The following is an 18,217-nucleotide window of genomic DNA, read 5'->3' on the forward strand; positions in this document are numbered from 1 at the left end:
ATTTTTTCCCTGCTGTTCTTACCACTTTGTGGATTTTCATTGTATTTTGGAGGATATTCATTTTTTCTCTTGGCTTTACTTTTGACGTTGTGAATTTATATTTTTTGCCTGAAGATCTTTTACCTTGATTAAACCACCGTCTCTAGTACTGCTGTGTCTGCCTCATCTTCTGGGTTCTGCCGACTATCAGTGACTGTTTCTCACACCGGGTCCTGACACGTTGCACCCCTTTTATTTCTATTTCTACTTGGCACATTCTTCCACTGCAAATATACCATTCCAGGGTTTTACTTGCTATATTGTATTTACTTCGCCACCATGGCCTTTTTTTTACCTTTACCTCCCTTATCTCACCTCATTTGCTCACATCTAAATAGACTTATTTTTCTATTGTATTATTGACTGTATGTTTGTTTTACTCCATCTGTGTTGTTGTATGTGTCAAACTGCTTTGCTTTATCTTGGCCAGGTCGCAATTGTAAATGAGAACTTGTTCTCAACTTGCCTGGTTAAATAAAGGTGAAATAAATAAAAAAAAGTTCACATTAAAACAATATTGCATACTTATTATTAATTAATAATTAGCATTATCCAATGTGATTCTTTTTTGACCGCTATATATATCCTGAAATCGCGCCTCTGCAATAAAAATAATATAATGTAGCTCTGTTAATATGGATCAAATTTGAACGGTTCGGGCAAGACAAGAGCAGGGGTCTCCAACTGTTTCTTTCATAAGAACATAGAACAGCACTGTCTGCATACATAATGTAATTGCGTTTTGGTTCTTAAAACCACACATTTTGAACAAAAATAATTTTACGGTAACCTAAATTTGAGAACTTTTCCTTCTTAATTAAGATGACAGAAAATGAAACGATTTTACGTTTGAACAAATCTGTAGCCTTTAATTACAGGACTAAGCTATTATAAATTATGTTCCAGTTATTTTTTAAATTGTCTTTCTGTTTAATAGTGGCCTTTTAACCGCTGTCTGGTGTTCTGGTCTGTGTGACCCATTTTCAATGTTTACTAAAAGAAAAATGATACCTCAGACTCATTGGCCTTCGCTCATTTTCTGTGAAGAACATGTAAAATAACACCTTTTCATTGAGTGCACACTGTGCACCCCACTACACATTTTTATTACATATGTGGTGTTCGGGTCCACTGGAAAAGTGTGTGTATGTGAAATCAAGTAAAAGTTGGCAAAAAGGTTTGCTGTGTGCCTTCACTCTGTCTTCCTCTTCCCTTGGCCTGCTGTTTCAACATAGCACCAAGAACCTGTCTGTCTCCTGCTTTTCTCACGCTCTTTACCTTTTGTAGTGTGTGAAACTACACAACGTCTTGCGGGAACTTGCACAATGTTATTACAATACATTATTTCTATACATTATTTCCATACATTGTAAAAAATGCTGTATTTTCCCACACTACCACAGCCAGGTGCAAATTGTGGGAGGGACACAACAAATAAATAGCTTTGCGTGTATGGCTCCTTACCACAATCAATCAGTATGGCAAAAAGAATGTCTGCCTAGAGGGCCTTAGAAATCATTTTTGCAGAGTGAGAAGCTAGTGTGGAAGGAGTGTCTTCCACGTTGGAAGATGAAGAATTTTCAGAATATGAGGATCTTGTCTCTGGCAATTCAGAGTCTGACAGTGAGTTGGAAGAAGAGGATGAGATTGACCCTCAGCCAGCCCCAGGACTAGCCCATCAGCAACCAGCTCACCAGCAGCCTGCAAGAGGTGAAATATGGATGTAAAAAAAAATTGTGAAATTGAATGGTCTTCTTGCCCAAGGAATGAGCCACCCCACATGGCTGCCTATGTGATAAGGATGGAACCAAGGCCGACTTGGATGGCGGTTACTCATATGCAGGACTTAAAGTCAAATGTTGAACTGTTCATCCCAGACACCATCCACAAAATCATTCTGGACTGCACTAATTTGGAGGGAATGTGTGTTTTTCGAGAGAGATGGAAGGAGACGGACTAAACTCATTTACATGCATACATTGGGGTTCTTATCCTTGCTGGTGTTTTCAGATTTTCAGATCCAATGGGGAATTCACAGAATCCCTGTGGGATGCAGAAACTGGCAGACAACTTTTCCGTGCAGCAATGTCTCTGGAAAACTTGCACATTATTTCCAGGATTATCTGCTTCGATAATCGGGACACCAGACCAGCTCGGTGGCAGAGAGACAAGCTAGCTGCAATCAGGTCAGTGTGGGACAAGTGGGTGGGACCGCCTTCCCCTGTTTTACAACCCTGGGCCCAACGTTACTTTTGATGACCAGCTTATGCCATTTCGGGGCCGCTGCCCCTTTACGCAGTACATATCATCTAAACCCGCAAAATATGTAATCAAGATCTGGGCTGCCTGTGATGCTGCTGCTTCAGATGCGTGGAACTTGCAACTGTATATGGGGAAGCCAGATGGAGGAGCCCCTGAGAAGAACCAAGGGATGCGGGTTGTCCTGGACGTGACACATGGACTCCGTGGCCACAACATCACGTGCAAACTTATTTTACTTCGCACAAGCTGGGACAGGAGCTCCTCAAGAGGAAGCTGACGATGTTAGGAACAGCACAAAAAAACAAGCCAGGGCTCCCAACTCAGCTGTTGAGTACACGGAACAGGCCTATAAATTCCTCTAAGTTTGTGTTCACGGCCGACTCGTCCCTAGTGTCCTACGTGCAAAAATGAGGCAAAAGGTGGGTGGTACTCATGAGTACGCTGCATAGGGATGGGAGAATCTGTGAACAGGAACATCAAAAACCAGAAATCATAATGAATTACAAAGCCAGAAAAGGAGGGGTGAACAATTTAGACAAGCTGGTGACTGGCTACAGCTGCAAAAGAAGAACCCTACACTGGCCACTTGTGATATTCCTCAACATTTTGGACGTCTCAGTGTACAATGCGTTTGTCATCTGGATGGCGTTCAACCCAGACTGGAACAGAGGGAAGCTCCAGAGGAGACATCTCTTTCTCAAGGAGCTGGGCAAGGCATTGGTAAGACCTCAAATCCAGAGGAGGTAACATATCCCAAGGACCTCAGCTTCTGCAGAAAGTGAGGAGGATGTTGGTGCCCCATCCGCCTGACCCACAGAACCAAGAACTCCAATACCGGACGTAAGTGTTAGTGATGATGTTGCATGTGTGTGTGTCTGACTCTCCTACCTTGGCCTGCTGTAACTATATATGTGTGTGAGTGAGATGTTAGTAAAATTCCTGAACTAAGGGTTTTCATGATTCTAGATTGCAGTTGGTAACGTAACGAAGAAGCGCTGCGATGTGTGTGGACCCAAGAAGGACAGGAAGGCACAGTACACATGCACCAAGTGCAAGAAATACATTTGCAACACACACACAGTAAAACTCTGTCCCTCATGTGGTGTGTAGACCAGCCTTCTTTTGTGTTCGGTGGGACTCTTATCATTTCCATAAAATACTGTATGTAAAATGTGTCCGTCCAATTTGTTCAGTTCTAAGCAATAAACAGCAAAAGTGATAACCTTGTGAAACACGATTTTTTTTCTACCTATGTCTTGATAATAAATTTTTGTAAAAAAAAAAGAAATTGCGCTTTTATTGATTAAATGTGATCTATCAGAGGTAAATGGCAAATATTAACCATGTATGCTGTCTATATTGCTTGTAATTGATATAAGTCAACATCTAAGTATTTTTACGTAAATTGTTATGGCTGTATCGTTTTAAAAACCCAATAATGTGGGTCCATCAGACCCGCGAACATTTGGTGAATAACCCAAACATGAACACCACACAAGGGTTAAACAACACACCACATTGAATAGGCTACATATCTTAGGCTACATATTTGACTATTTTAATACAGACTAGCTCAAAACATTACTAATCATTGAAAATGACAAATTACCCCATGAGTTTGCGCCGCTATTTTGAAAGGGGGGGGGGGGGGGGGTTCAGCTGCTCTATTTGTTCCATTGCCCAGGTGCCTATGAATAGAGGTGTTACGTTTCTGTAAGCTAAGCACTCGGACAGTAGGGCAGGTTCAAGTGCGTTGTACATGAGCCCCATGTCCATAACTGTGTTGGTGACAGTCGTTTTAACAACCACTCGTCGAGTTTTCTGTCTGTGGCTTGTCACATCAGATTTGGCCCACTCGAAGTAGGGCAGGCCGGCCTCCTAAGAAGATCCGCCCATAACGCCTCCTCTGTATTGTAGCATATTACATTCAAACGCCAATGTTGAAACGTGTACAATATGTTGCATTTTATTTGATTGAATTAACTGGCTGTTAAAATAACTAAATTGATGTTCATTATATTGTGTTTTGGTGATTAAATCAATGTTCTCCTGGTATTTTGGATGAACAATGTTGGTGAAAGATGTCTTCAAATAAAATGAACGCACAATAAAACGTTTTGAATATGACACTTGCTGCGTTACATGTTAACTGTTTGGAGTTTTGTATGAAGAGAATTGAAAATTCCACTAAAGTGATAAAAAAAACTGTAATGTGTATAGTTTAACTGCTGAAAAATGTCTATATTTAAAAACATCAATTTGACATCAATTTATGTTAGAAGGTAAAACCAAATCCTATAAGGATGTGAATGTAAATACTACATCCTCATTCCCATCAGCCAGTGTGCTTCAAAAGGACAAAGTGTAGTCACTGTACAGTATGTGCTACCATTTGGAATTATTGTGTAGTGTACAATGCACTGCTGAAATACCTGGGTTGTATATAACAATATTACATTTTTTACACTGTAAACTGATGAATTTCAAGCAGAGATACGGGCAATACTGTATCAGTTGACAAGTCACATAGAAAAGGTGATCTTGTACAATGTTTCATGGGGCAGAAATGACATACAACACCGTGCTACGTTTTTACAGCAGCCAACTGCTTTACAATACCGCTATTTCTGATGATTTGTCCTACGTACTGTACCAGTCAAAAGTTTGGACACACCTACTCATTCCAGGATTTTTCTTTATTTTTACTATTTTCTACATTGTGGAATAATAGTGAAGACATCAAAACTATGAAATAACACATATGGAATCATGTAGTAACCAAAAAAGTGTTAAACAAATCAAAATATATTTGAGAATCTTCGAACTAGCCACCCTTTGCCTTGATGACAGCTTTGCACGTGCTTGGCATTCTCTCAACCAGCTTCACCTGGAATGCTTATCCAACAGTCTTGAAGGAGTTCCCACATATGCTGAGCACTTGTTGGCTGCTTTTCCTTCACTCTGTGGTCCAACTCATCCCAAACCATATCAATTGGGTTGAGGTCGGGTGACTATGGAGGCCAGGTCATCTGATGCAGCACTCCATGACTCTCCTTCTAGGTCAAATAGCCCTTACACAGCCTGGAGGTGTGTTTTGGGTCATGATCCTGCATGTACTGTATCAGTATAATGAAACGGACATATTTCTCAACATGCTCACAACGTGCCATTCGATACAAATTATTTAAAAAATGGTACATGTCAAGTGTTATCAGTTTAGAGATTTGTACTTAGTTGTGAAAATATACCACTTACATTGAAAAAATCTGTAAACACATACACACATTTACACCAACTCATGGGACATTGTTGGAGACAAATTGCGTTTTTTTTAAAAGTAGGGAGACCAAAGCACGTGGTCTGGAAGCATGTGACACGAGAAGTTCACAGAGGCCATTATTGTCTCCCTATCATGCAGTGATGCGGCAGTAATTAAATATGCCACTTATGCTTCACTGATTAATTTCCCTTCACAATTTGGTGGCTCAGCTAAATGCAGCTTTATGGGCAGAAGGGCTATATTGTATCCATTATTGCCTCATTACTGGTTGTAAGGGCTTGGTGTGGGGGAGGGGCAGAGTGAGGGTAAAGCACCCCATGAAGACATTATGGTTGTCTCTCCAAACATAACTATGCTCTCCATTGTCAGTTCTGTCCCCATTTTTCTGATGTGATGTGTTTTACTTTATTGAAGTAGGGAGCAGCTTGTTAATCCGCCAGAGAATCCAAACAACCAACACTTTAATGATGAGGTTTACAAAGAGTTTCTACGGGATATTCTCGTTTATGCTTTTGTTGACTGTTAAGGTTAGACTTCTACAATGTCTTGCGTGCAGTCACTGTAATTATAGCTCTCTCTGGACAGTGTCCTGCAGAAGAGCCACTTTGCTCTGCCCCCAGGCCTCAGCAGCTAGTGGATCACTCCACAGAGCAATGCCTCCCTTGTGTCACTGGCATGGAGAGATGCAGGTTCACTTGCCCTGCGTAGGGGCTTATCTAGGGCTAAGCTAGGGGGACGGACAAATAGCAAAGCCAGCCTCAATCCAGCCAGCCGGTCTAAGGGCACAGAGAGCCATCTGTCCCTTCTCTGAGCAATAACTGACAACAAAGGGGGTCAAACTTTTAACGAGGACTGTAAAACTAGAGGACTATTCATTCTGGAGTGACAAAGAAGAGAGGAAGAGGAACAAATATTTATACTAAAACAGCAGGTTAGTGTTTTATACTAATTCTTATTTTTACTTTACAGGCGCCTCAACCAATGTGGCTACCAGAGGATTAGGCTTTGCAGCTATTCATGTTTCCCTTGATAATAATATTGCAAATAAGAACTACAGAAGTCGTATTCAACCGTAGACTTTAATCCCCTGTTCTTTTAACAACTTACAAATAAATTGCCCTCAATAGCCGGTTGCCCTGAGTTGACACAGACTTAGCTACCCATGTCATTGAATTTCTATACCCTTATTGTTAGATGCAATACATTTCCATTTAATCTACAGTACTGGATTTAATTGATGGAACTAAAGCTAGGCTTTTGGTCTAATATTGTGGGTTTGAGTATACATATATTTGCCCAATGTTCTATGCCCTTGTATATGAGGAGGAACTTTTATCCACACGTTAAGATTGGCCTAAGCTCATTTCATGATGTGAGAGGAAGGTTTTAAAATGCTCCGATGTAATACAATGCTATGTAGGCCCTATAACACACAATTATGGGGCGGAGAGTGTTAAAGCACACAACATAGCCTCTGCGCAAAGTCACTTGTCTCATGATAAGCGTTCAATTTCAATATTAATAGCGTTCCATTTCTTCAACAAGATCAAATTCAAAATCCTCATATTGTCCTAAAAATCAGTTAGTCAAGAGTACATGTGTTCCCTGTAGTGTAATTCCAGTGTAAATTCAGTTTGCTCACAAAGATTAGATTTTTATCAACACCTTTTGTCACTGTACATGTTCAGTTGTTAAATCATGCTCATGGCTGCTCCTGTGTTGCGTTTTGTTCTGTAGTCTTGAGTGGGTGCTGACATGCTAGAGGTGACTGAAATGGGTCAAAGGGGTCTTAAGCATTAACCAAACAAATCCGGGCCTATAGGATTAGGCTGGGATGTTGCTGTTTGTCGGATGCATTTAGTGTAATTATAATGACACAGAGAAGGGAATCACTCTTGTTAGCCTATATATACCCTGCTGCTCAACAACTCTTTGAATTCCTAATATTATTGTCTGCAGCAATATTATATTATTTTCTATATGGCGTGAAGACGTTTGCATTGCTTGCTGGGAATTGACCCAGGCTTGACTTAGCAATGAATGTTGAAGCAATTATAATTAAAGAATCATGTACTGTTTGAATGTAATGACATGTTATTGTCAAACTCAAGCATTATTTTACCCATCACCATTGTGTGTAATCCTTGTTGCTTCCATGTCTTTCTTAGGTGTGGCATGCCGGGCAAAGCGTTGTCTTCATCTATTGGTGTAGGTAAGTATCTGAGTTGGGGAAAAGGGTGGGGCGGAATTGGACCAGAAATCGGCCCTGGCATTTCTAACAAACCAGACCATTTATTTTCCTCGAGACCCCCACACCGGCCCATTTCTTTCCTTGAGGCCCACATTATTGGGGGCCTGAAGATAATGATAATTTTGTGCGAAAAACACAAGTTAGACAGGTCTACTGGGCTAAAAATTGACCAGCCCATCTGGCATTTCGGGCAAATGCCAGATGGCCAGTCCGCTCCTGGTCAAAGGTCATGCATGACACACTTGGTAAGATACAAAAAGGGCAAATAAATTATGTTTAAAGCATTGGTGTACAGATGTAGGATCTTAATTTGAGCCAGTTTGTTATGTGGATTGTAATTAATAGGGGGGAAATGTAGGGGTTGATACATTTTTCACTAGGGTAAATCAAATCTGACATTTTAAAATGGTAATTAAAAACTTTAGAAACCTTTTTAAACCTCAAAACGACAAAATAGTTCTAAAAAATTATCCTACATCTGTAGATTTGGGCAAGTTTTGACAGAATTTTGGATTGTGGAAAGAAGGATTCTGTCAATTCACAAGTAGTATGTTCATATTTGAGTGTCCCACTCCTGTCTGTCTTATATTCAGAGACATTCCTCTGTGGTTCTGGGTATAGGATGAAGGGTACATGGGAACAGTGGGACATTGTGTTCCCACAGTGTGATATCACTTGGGTATTATTAGAGACGGTCACACAGACATCACTTGATCTCCAGCCCTGTAGGATACAAACAGCTCCTTTTGTATTTCCATCTAATCAAAGAACAGTCTCACGAGTTCTGTTTAGCTGGAACTAATGAGGGAGTACCATGTGAGCATCACACCAGCGGCAAAGCGAATTTTACCCAGTCACAGATATCAACCACTAAAACAGGATCATAATGATAAGCCTTGCATCACAGGGCAAATGATAAAGAAATATGTAACCATGTATGCTTACTGGTACGTGGACACAATTAACTCTGGAGGCTTGGATTTCACTTTTAAGTGATGTGGCAAAAAGGTCCAAATCAAAGAAAATTGCATTCACTGTAGGGACAACTCTCTAATCGTAAAATGACAAATTCATTGTCTCATTCGTTCTGGGAAGGCCTCCACATATAGTTGTATTGGTTGCATGTTACACTGGATACATTTCAAGGATCGTGAAAGGCTTTCTAATTTCATTTTATGACTGACTGAACAAAAATCAACTTACTATGCCAGTTTCATGTGAATTGGGTCCCTGTTTGTGTCTACAGAGTGTTGTATGAAGCTGAGTGTCTAGACCGTTGATAAGTGTGAATATGTCTGACAAGGAAGGTGGGGCCTCAGAGGGGGGGCTGAACGTTACCCTCACTTTACGGCTTCTGATGCATGGGAAGGTAAACACGTCTCATCATTGCAACATATTCCTATTCTTTCACATTATTACGATCGTCAGATCGCGTGAAAAATGTTTGTGTCATCATTTTGTTGATTTATATATTTGTTTGGTGTCTCATTGTTAACAGGAGGTAGGCAGCATAATTGGAAAGAAAGGGGAAACCGTCAAAAAGATGAGAGAGGAGGTAAGTCGTGTCCTTACAACTGTCTATAAAAAAACCATATATTTTCTGACAAAACAAATGCAATAATTTTTTACATGACTCACCTAAAATGACACCTGTGTCTCTAGAGTGGAGCTCGCATCAACATTTCAGAGGGATCTTCTCCAGAGAGGATTGTTACCATCACCGGACCAACAGAGGGCATCTTCAAAGCTTTCTCTATGATCGCTGAGAAGTTTGAGGAGGTAACAGACTCTGGTACCATGTAATCTGGTGTGTCCTTATGTTAATATCTTAAGTAAAAATGTACTTAATTTCCTCACTTTGGGCAACATTTCACACAAAACTTCCCTTGACTTCAATGAACGATACAATACAAAAGATTTTGTCAAGACCATGTTAGAATTTCTGAGATTTTACCCCCTATATTTTTATACCTGAAAACCTCTATTTCAGGACATTACAGCTGCAATGACAAACAGCACGGTAACAAGCCATCCTCCAGTGACACTCCGCCTTGTGTTCCCAGGGAGTCAGTGTGGCTCCTTGATAGGCAAAGGAGGCTCCAAGATCAAGGAGATCAGAGAGGTAGAAGAAGCTAGGCCCAAAGCATCTCTCAATTACTCCCTGTCTTTTGACAGCAATTTTGTCCTAGCGGGAGCTCATTTGATTTCGCCTGGTCCCAGATCTGTTTGTGCTGTATAGCCAACTAATGACTGTAGGAGTTGTTTATACAGCATATATCTGGGATCAGGCTACATTTGATGATCCCGTCCTAACCTTTCAATCACCCAATGAAACAGCCTCAGGTAAATGAATTACAATGAAGCACCAGCACAACACAACACTATTCAGGGAGACTGATACGCCTGGACTACCAAACAATGTGGTCACGCAAACATTCTTATTCATCAATGGAATTGGGTGCTAAATCCTCATAGTAAACATATTCAATTAACTATGAAGGAGGATTGCACTCTCCAAATAATTGGGTGTCAAATATTTATGTTGACATAATCTCGGGAACACAGAAACCAAATCTTGTGTGCACTGGCTAGCAGTGTCACAAGAGACTAACTTGTACAACATATACATTGTGCATGTCAACAACAAAAAATCAGACGTTGTACAATTATATATGAATAATACATGATCAAAAGGAATCTTTTGACAAATAATGGCCTCTCTTTGGAATTGACTCCCATTGTATGTGATGTTCAGACCACAGGTGCTCAGGTGCAGGTTGCAGGGGACATGCTGCCAGAATCCACTGAGAGAGCTGTCACTATCTCAGGCACTCCTCAGGCCATCACACAGTGTGTCAAACACATCTGCTCTGTCATTCTGGAAGTAAGCAAGCCAATACAATTAACATACAGTATTATTATTGCATCCAATAATCAGTTTGTTCAAATTGATATCCAGACCTGAAACGGCTCAAGGCTTGATAATTATGGTATCTAACTACACCATAATAATGGAGGTTACAGCCATATCAGGGCCAAGTCATCTAAGAAACAATGGGATCTAACTAGTTGCAGTTGATAGTGATGTCTGATCAGTCATTGCTGTTTGTTGTTTGGTTGTGTCTTCAGTCACCGCCCAAAGGACCAACTATCCCATATCGCCCCAAGACCATGCCAGGAGCCGGCCATCCAGTATTTCAACAACAACAACAACAACAACATGCTTCACAAGTGAGTTTTTTTTGTTGGTCTGTGCAAAAGTTACACTTGAATACAATACAGTAAGAAGCAAAAAAAAATATATACACATCAGCTCCTTGGCGCTGATGATTGGCACGTGATGGCAGGTGATCAAATAGCCTTCTAAGGCTGATGATATCATGTTCAGGAAATGTACAATAACCTTGTTCAAAAAGCCTGCACGTCCGTTAGAATTGTTTATGTGTCTGTATTTTCCAATTCATTCCTTGAAAATGATAGACGAGAACCTGTTATATGACGATGGAAGGCCAGAAGGACAGCTACTAGCCACAGAATGTTGTTACCATACTTGCTTGTCATTAAAGACGTCATTAAAATGAGCTCTGGGAAACATGCAAACTAGGCACTCATTCCGCTCATTCTAGGAATTTCATGGAAATGAATTGCATTTCCTGTTATTCCAATTAAAATGTAGATTCTGCATCTTCCTGGCCTTTTTTCATTCCGAGTAATCAAGTTAAGAAATGTAATTGGAGTTTAGGCTACAAAAACATTCGGAAATGGCACGCAAATGCTCATTTAGCCCAAAAAACATCCGGTGCATCTTTTCACCACTAGAGGGAAGCATCCGCATATATTGACGTCTCTCCACTATTTGTAGTATGTGAGTGGCCAGATGAGAAATTGCTGCTACAGCCAGTTGACTTAAACATCTATAGTCTCTGGTCAGAGCTGTCATATAATTACACAGCAGTTAGTAAGCACATCGCCACTTTACAAATTACGGCAGTGTACCGATGGGCATCAACGCTAGCCAAAATACGACACTTAAACCTCTCGCTTTGCCATGTGGCATTATCCGTTATGGCTCCCATTTTACATATAGAAAATCCATTACGACCTTTCACAAATGTGTGTATCCGATTGGACATCCTAGGCAAAGCGAAACCAAAAAATGAAATGGATAACCTTTCGATTAAATCAGGTGGATCGGAACATAGACGTAGTAGTAGCTACAGATTTTGGGAACGTGACCAAAGCAGCATGGGACCTACATCAAATGCTCATGTGTTGCAACCATTTAGAAAATAATCCAAAAGATACAAGAGGAGAAATGGTCAAGCAGTTATAATACCCCACTCCTGTATCCCATTTTTGCAGGCCTTCACAATTCAAGGACAGTATGCGTTTCCACATCAAGATGTAAGTGCATTTGTCTGATCCAATAACACCCACCCCAATGACCCACTCCCGCCTACAACCACCACCACCTTCCAAGCCACCACTATGCCCTCAGTGCACTCACTAGCAAGGAGGAAACACTAACACTATCCTGTACTGTGGTGTTTATTAACACTAACATAGCAGCTTGCTTTATTTCAGAAGAGTGTGAGAAAATGAAGGGACCTTAACAAAAAATAGCTAACGGTAACTTGGCACCTCTTGCTCATAGAAATACCACATCTAATATTGAAGAATCTCATCACTTCCATGACAAGCCAGCATAATTCTGATTCTGATGTCAAACGTCAAATTCTTCACCAAACTAACACACATTTTGAACTCTGTGTTTGAATTTAAGATTGGCTCTGTATTGTCGCTATAGCTGTCAGCTCCGCTGAAATAATCCAGTTTGATTGGTTAGTTCTAACTTCCTTCCTACCCTGCAGTTGACCAAGCTTCACCAGTTGGCTATGCAGCATATCCCCCTCCCTTCCCTTGGGCAAAGCAACCCTACCTTCCCTGGTACGTACCCAAGGCTCCCTGGGAAAGTCCATCTATCCCTCTCTCTCTCTCTGTGCTCATCACACCAATCATAAACCCTCTTCTGCTTCTGGAAGGACCACGTCTTCTTTTACATGTTTATGTTCTACTGTATGTCTGTAAAGATTGAGCAATTTTTACGAGGTGGTAGCCTACATCTTACAGAAAGAACCCTCATCTCACAGACCCCTCTCCTTAACCTTGGCAGTGATTCTCCTCTGTCTCTAACGTCCTCCCTACCATCCCTGACCTACACCACCCCATGTATTCTATCCCACAACAAAGAAGCAGCCAACTGAAATAACACAATATTCAAACAGTGAGAATTATTGAATTATTCCAATTGTTTGATAAAAAAAAAGACAGGGTATTGCTGAGAATGTATGTATTTCAAAGGATACATTCACAGATTGAAATGCTAAGGTATATTATTAATCTATCATTATGTATAATTGTATGCATTTTATATCAAAGCTGTTAAGTCACTTTGTGCTTTCATGTTAGATGTACATGCAATGTGATTTGAATTCTTTAATTAAGGTGACCAAATAATTGATGCATGTAATGTCTCAGGGATCATACACACAATGCCATGACTTTCAGTGCATATGGAAACAGTACTATGTCCTACTCTGCAGGAATGGAGGCCCCTGTCCCCACAAGTTCTCAGGAGCTGGCAATACCCAATGATGTAAGTCTTGCTCAGTCTTATCAGCATCATACAATGTACAGACTATAGATCCCAGTCATTTAGGCACCGGTTTCGCTGCTCTCAAATGAGGATGACAGCTGAAATTGATGTTTTTCTGTGTGATATGTAAGCCAACTGAATGCTGTCTCTTTACATGGTGTTCTATTCTTATCTTTAGGGCAGATTTCCAATTGTCACGCGTGCAAACTGGCGAGAATATTTTTCAGATGTCCAAATTGTGGAGATAACATTTTCAGATGTTCCAATTGGGGAGATAACATTATCAGATGTTCCAATTGGGGAGATAACATTACGGAGGATACAGATGTTTTAATTGGACTGATAATCCATGAGAAACATGTGACACATCTTTTGACTTCAATTTTTCACTTTCCTATCTTTTCCGCCTCAGTTTATTGGCAGCATAATTGGCAGACAAGGCAGCAAGATCAATGAGATTCGCCAGGTGTCAGGAGCTCACATCAAGATAGCCAGTGCCACGGACGGATCGCCCGTGCGCCAAGTCACAATCATAGGCTCTCCTACCAGCATCAGTGTGGCACACTACCTCATCAATGTCAGGTAAGACTGCTTCACTACCTCTAACAGGTCAGCTGTGAGTTGTGACCCATGAGGCACTACAGTACATGACAGGCAACTGACAAGACACAACTGAAAATAGAGAACAAAACAGGCAAGGTAGTCAAACAACGTAAAACAGTCTAACAACAGACACGACAGTCAAACAACAGACACTATAGTCAATGTAACAGTGTTGACAGGAAGGGAGGACGGTTTTGTTTGAGGGAAAAGCATTACATATTATCTAAGTGCCTTGGGGTCTACATACAATCCAGTGATCCAAACTCACAAAAGCATGAACACCTTTTTATTGTCTTACTGCTTTTAACCCATAACATTCCTCATTTGATTCTTTTTTCCCTTTCTCTCACTCTCCTCCCATGCTATACCCATTCTCTTCCCGCCTTTCTTTGGATATGCCTCTCCTTAACTCCCTTTCTAAACCCTATCTTCCCATCTTCTCCCAACCCCATCCTTTCCAAAAAATGGCTACCTTCCCTGTATCTGTTTACAGCTTAGAGATGGCTAAATACACCATGCAGGCTGCTTCCTCTGCGTCGTCTGTTGACCTCAGCAATATGAGCTTCTCTCAGTCCGCTCCCACTGTCTCCACACCCACCTCCATGGCTGTCATGGCCGCCGCCACCCAAGTCCCTGGCACCATTAACATGCACTCCCCCTCCACCTTACAGTCCATCCCCACCCAGCACTATGCTGTCCCCGTTTCTAGTCTGCTTGGCATGAAAACGCTCCCTATGCTGGCTATGCACCCAGCAGCTGCCTCAGGGCTCCCGCAAGGTCTATCCCCTTACACCACTAAGATTCCTACTGCTGGCATGAAAAAACCTGAGCGCCAGAAGTTTGCCCCATATTGACATATGGGATAAGAATTGAATTCCCCTTCCAAAAACAAGTTTGGGGTCAGTACTGCATAACACTTGTTCCCTGTTTCAAAGCTTGATTAAGATATATTGACTGTATGCAGAGGCCTCATGCCCGTAGGGGGGACAGGGGCGTGTTCCCCCCTCAGATTTGTCTTGTTGAAAAATATTTTTGTTGTTGTTTCTCATAATACTACTAGCCACCTAGCAATTGTATGAAGTTGGCTTCAGGTAGCACAGATAGGTTCCCAATCTTCCACCCTCATTACTCGCTACCAAGAAGCCATTTCAGGATATAAATAAAGTTAGAGTAGCTAGTTGGCAAGGTTGCCTGCTCACATTCATTTCAATCTTTTATCAAGACTTTAGCAGAGCTGCAGAAAAGCATATACGAGGTACGCTGAGATATGCAGAAAAATAAACATATTTTTGGCATATAATTAAGCATAATGATTATTCTCTAGATGGCAGGAAAAAGCTTTCAGCTGTTTGACAAACACACACACACACACACACACACACACACACACACACACACACACACACACACACACACACACACACACACACACACACACACACACACACACACACACACACACACACACACACACACACACACACACACACACTGTAGTGTAACAGTATTGGCTGCAACTGTAAGTAAAGCTAAATACCTACTTGTGTATCTGAACATACATAACAATACACAGGCATTTCTCAAGCTTACAGTATGTGATGCACAGAAACAGCTGATCCTTCCAGCAGAACAGTTTTTTCCGATATTATGTACTGTATTTTGTTTTGAATCGCTGTAAATAGTTGGCCAATGATGTTGTTAGGAAAAGGTCAGTTCCAAACAGGAATTGACACTGTGCCAGCTGCTGACCATTGGTAGGGTAACTGTTTGGTAACACTTTACTTGACACCCAGTGTCATAACATGTTATGACACGGCCATAACCATGTCATAATATGTCCTAACAGCTGACATAATGTGTCATAACCTGTTATAATATGGTCATAACACTGTCATGACCCATATATTTACACCTCTTGCGTTCTTTTATGGCTGGTTATGACACCTACATAAGAGTGTCAAAACCCACATTTATTCAAATGAGTTTTTTCACTGCCGAGAAGTTTCATTTAGTTTGAATCTTTCTTTCTTAAGTCCTTTGTTGTTGTTGTAAGATATTTTTTACAGTCATGTTTCTTTTTTTATCATCATTTTTCAAAAATGATCCTGTAGAAAATAAAGCTTAGTGCACTGCCTTGAAGCATTATGACCATCCTGTGACACTTTACTTGGACTAAGAAAATACAATTTATGAAACTGTCAAGAAGCATTATGACCATCCTAATCATACAAGCCAGATCGGCCTATCACGTACATGCCCTTATAACAGTCATCAATCAAAAAGATGGTGTCTTGTCCTGCTCCTGCAATCTGATCGTACATTCATCCCAGTCATCAGCAACAGAGCATTGGGGTAGGTGTATGTCTGACATCAATGTGTGCGCAATTAAAATGATCATTTAACATGGTAACATACATAAACATACTGTTGACACGTAGGCTAGGATGTAATGGAATGTTTTGCCTTGTGTGGTAGGTTTTGAGGTTTTTGACACTCTTATGTAGGTGTCATAACCAGTCATAAAATAACGCAATATATGTCACAACAGGTCTAAATCTATGTGTCATGACAGTGTTTTGACCATATTATAACAGGTTATGACAAGTTATGTCAGCTGTCATGACGTATTATGACATTTTTATGACCGTGTCATAACATTTGTGACGCAGGGTGCCAAGTAAAGTTATTACAGTGAGGTTTACTGTAACAATGGTTTTTCCGCTTGGTCATGTTTCCTCCTCTCCTCCAATAGGCTCTCGTCAGTGGTTACAGACTTGGGTGCTCTGTAGTATTGTTACACATGCAGTGCTGATGGGATTACTCTAAAGCCACATTGGATTCTTGTGGTTTTGAATCTACACAATAACCCTGTAGAGTGGGACTGGCCTAACTAATTCCTATAGTTCTGTTTTTGCCGCTTGGTTTTCTCCGAACTGAAGTCAAAATGAACAAAACTCTACCGTCCAATTCATATTCCACTCTGCTCTCAATATCTGTGGTTGATGCAGCACACTATTGTAACAACGTTGTGTTTATGTTCGTGTTTTTAATTCGGTTCTACTCTTTGTTTTGTCGATGAGCTCTTATGATTTGTTATATTTGTCCCCGACATGAAATGACTTTTAAATAAATCAAGCTTTTTACGAATACAAATGAGTAATTTCGCCTTTTTTATTGCACAGCAAAATCAAACAATTTACACACTTGAGATTAGACTACCCATCAATATTAGTAATTCTTGTTTTCATATACAGTTTCTTTCTCCTTCACATGAAGAGTGAGCCATAATTCAGATATGGCAGGGCTGTGCACAGACCTTTCGGGGGACAGGTGCTCATAATGAAAAAGCCCAGGTGTTAATCAACTGTTCTGCTGCTGTGACAGTACTGTTGATATTTAAACTAGGTAGCTAGCTACACACACTCGACAGGTGAGCGCATGTCTCAAGCCATGCATGTTTGGATACCGGGCACGCGCAATCTCCTACAGGGCAGACTGGGAAACAGGCACGACCGGGAGCACTCGAGCTCTGTACAGGGCAGATCAACAGGAGCAACCAACAGACTGGATGGGGCAGGGCGAACTTGATGACATCGCGACGACTTGCGAAACAGTGAACACTGAACAACAACGTTAGACTATCTATACACAACATTTTTTTTGTGTGGGGGAAATATACAACTACCCAAAAGGGCACTTTGGAGACTGGAAGGCCTGAGGGGCATGTGCTCTGCACAGGTAGAGCCCTATCTGTGCACATGCCTGTCTGCCTGAGATGTGATATGGTAATTTAGTCGACATGCCTTTCCACTTTGCTAGACTATTTTTCAATAATTCATTGTATATTAAAGTCTGGGTTATTTTTGTAAAAATAACCTTTCTCTAGGAACTAAGCTACATTTATATATACGGTAGCATTCCTATTCGGAAAAATTAAATTGTACAGAGTTGCATGACACAGTATTCAAGATATGGAGTTACAAAACTGTTATATCTTGGCTAGAGTTTGTCATAAGACTTTCTGAACATTTGAGAATATGAAATGTTACTTATTCATGTCACTGATGGAGTGACAAGGTTTAGGGTCGACAACAGAAGTCAAGGGTTGTAGGAGGTAGGTATATAG

At 40.8% G+C, this 18,217-nt stretch overlaps 1 protein-coding gene across 2 annotated transcripts; it reads left to right on the plus strand.

Annotated features, from left to right (window-relative positions):
• Positions 1–6,124: 6,124 nt before the first annotated feature.
• On the plus strand, positions 6,125–17,244 carry LOC129836128 (poly(rC)-binding protein 3-like). 2 transcript variants are annotated; one of them, XM_055901943.1, is made up of 13 exons: positions 6,125–6,512; positions 7,750–7,793; positions 9,079–9,201; positions 9,331–9,387; positions 9,495–9,611; positions 9,823–9,954; positions 10,588–10,716; positions 10,962–11,063; positions 12,195–12,236; positions 12,704–12,779; positions 13,436–13,488; positions 13,901–14,070; positions 14,585–17,244. In XM_055901943.1, exons 3-13 carry the CDS (start codon positions 9,124–9,126, stop codon positions 14,943–14,945), a joined length of 1,317 nt encoding a protein of 438 aa, XP_055757918.1. In that variant the 5' UTR covers positions 6,125–6,512; positions 7,750–7,793; positions 9,079–9,123; the 3' UTR covers positions 14,946–17,244. The 2 variants fall into 2 exon arrangements, with proteins under 2 accessions (XP_055757918.1, XP_055757919.1); XM_055901944.1 differs by having other exon boundaries at positions 6,133–6,512; positions 16,844–17,244.
• Positions 17,245–18,217: the final 973 nt, after the last annotated feature.

The sequence above is a fragment of the Salvelinus fontinalis genome, chromosome 37, assembly GCF_029448725.1.
Source record: "Salvelinus fontinalis isolate EN_2023a chromosome 37, ASM2944872v1, whole genome shotgun sequence".
NCBI lineage: Eukaryota > Metazoa > Chordata > Actinopteri > Salmoniformes > Salmonidae > Salvelinus > Salvelinus fontinalis.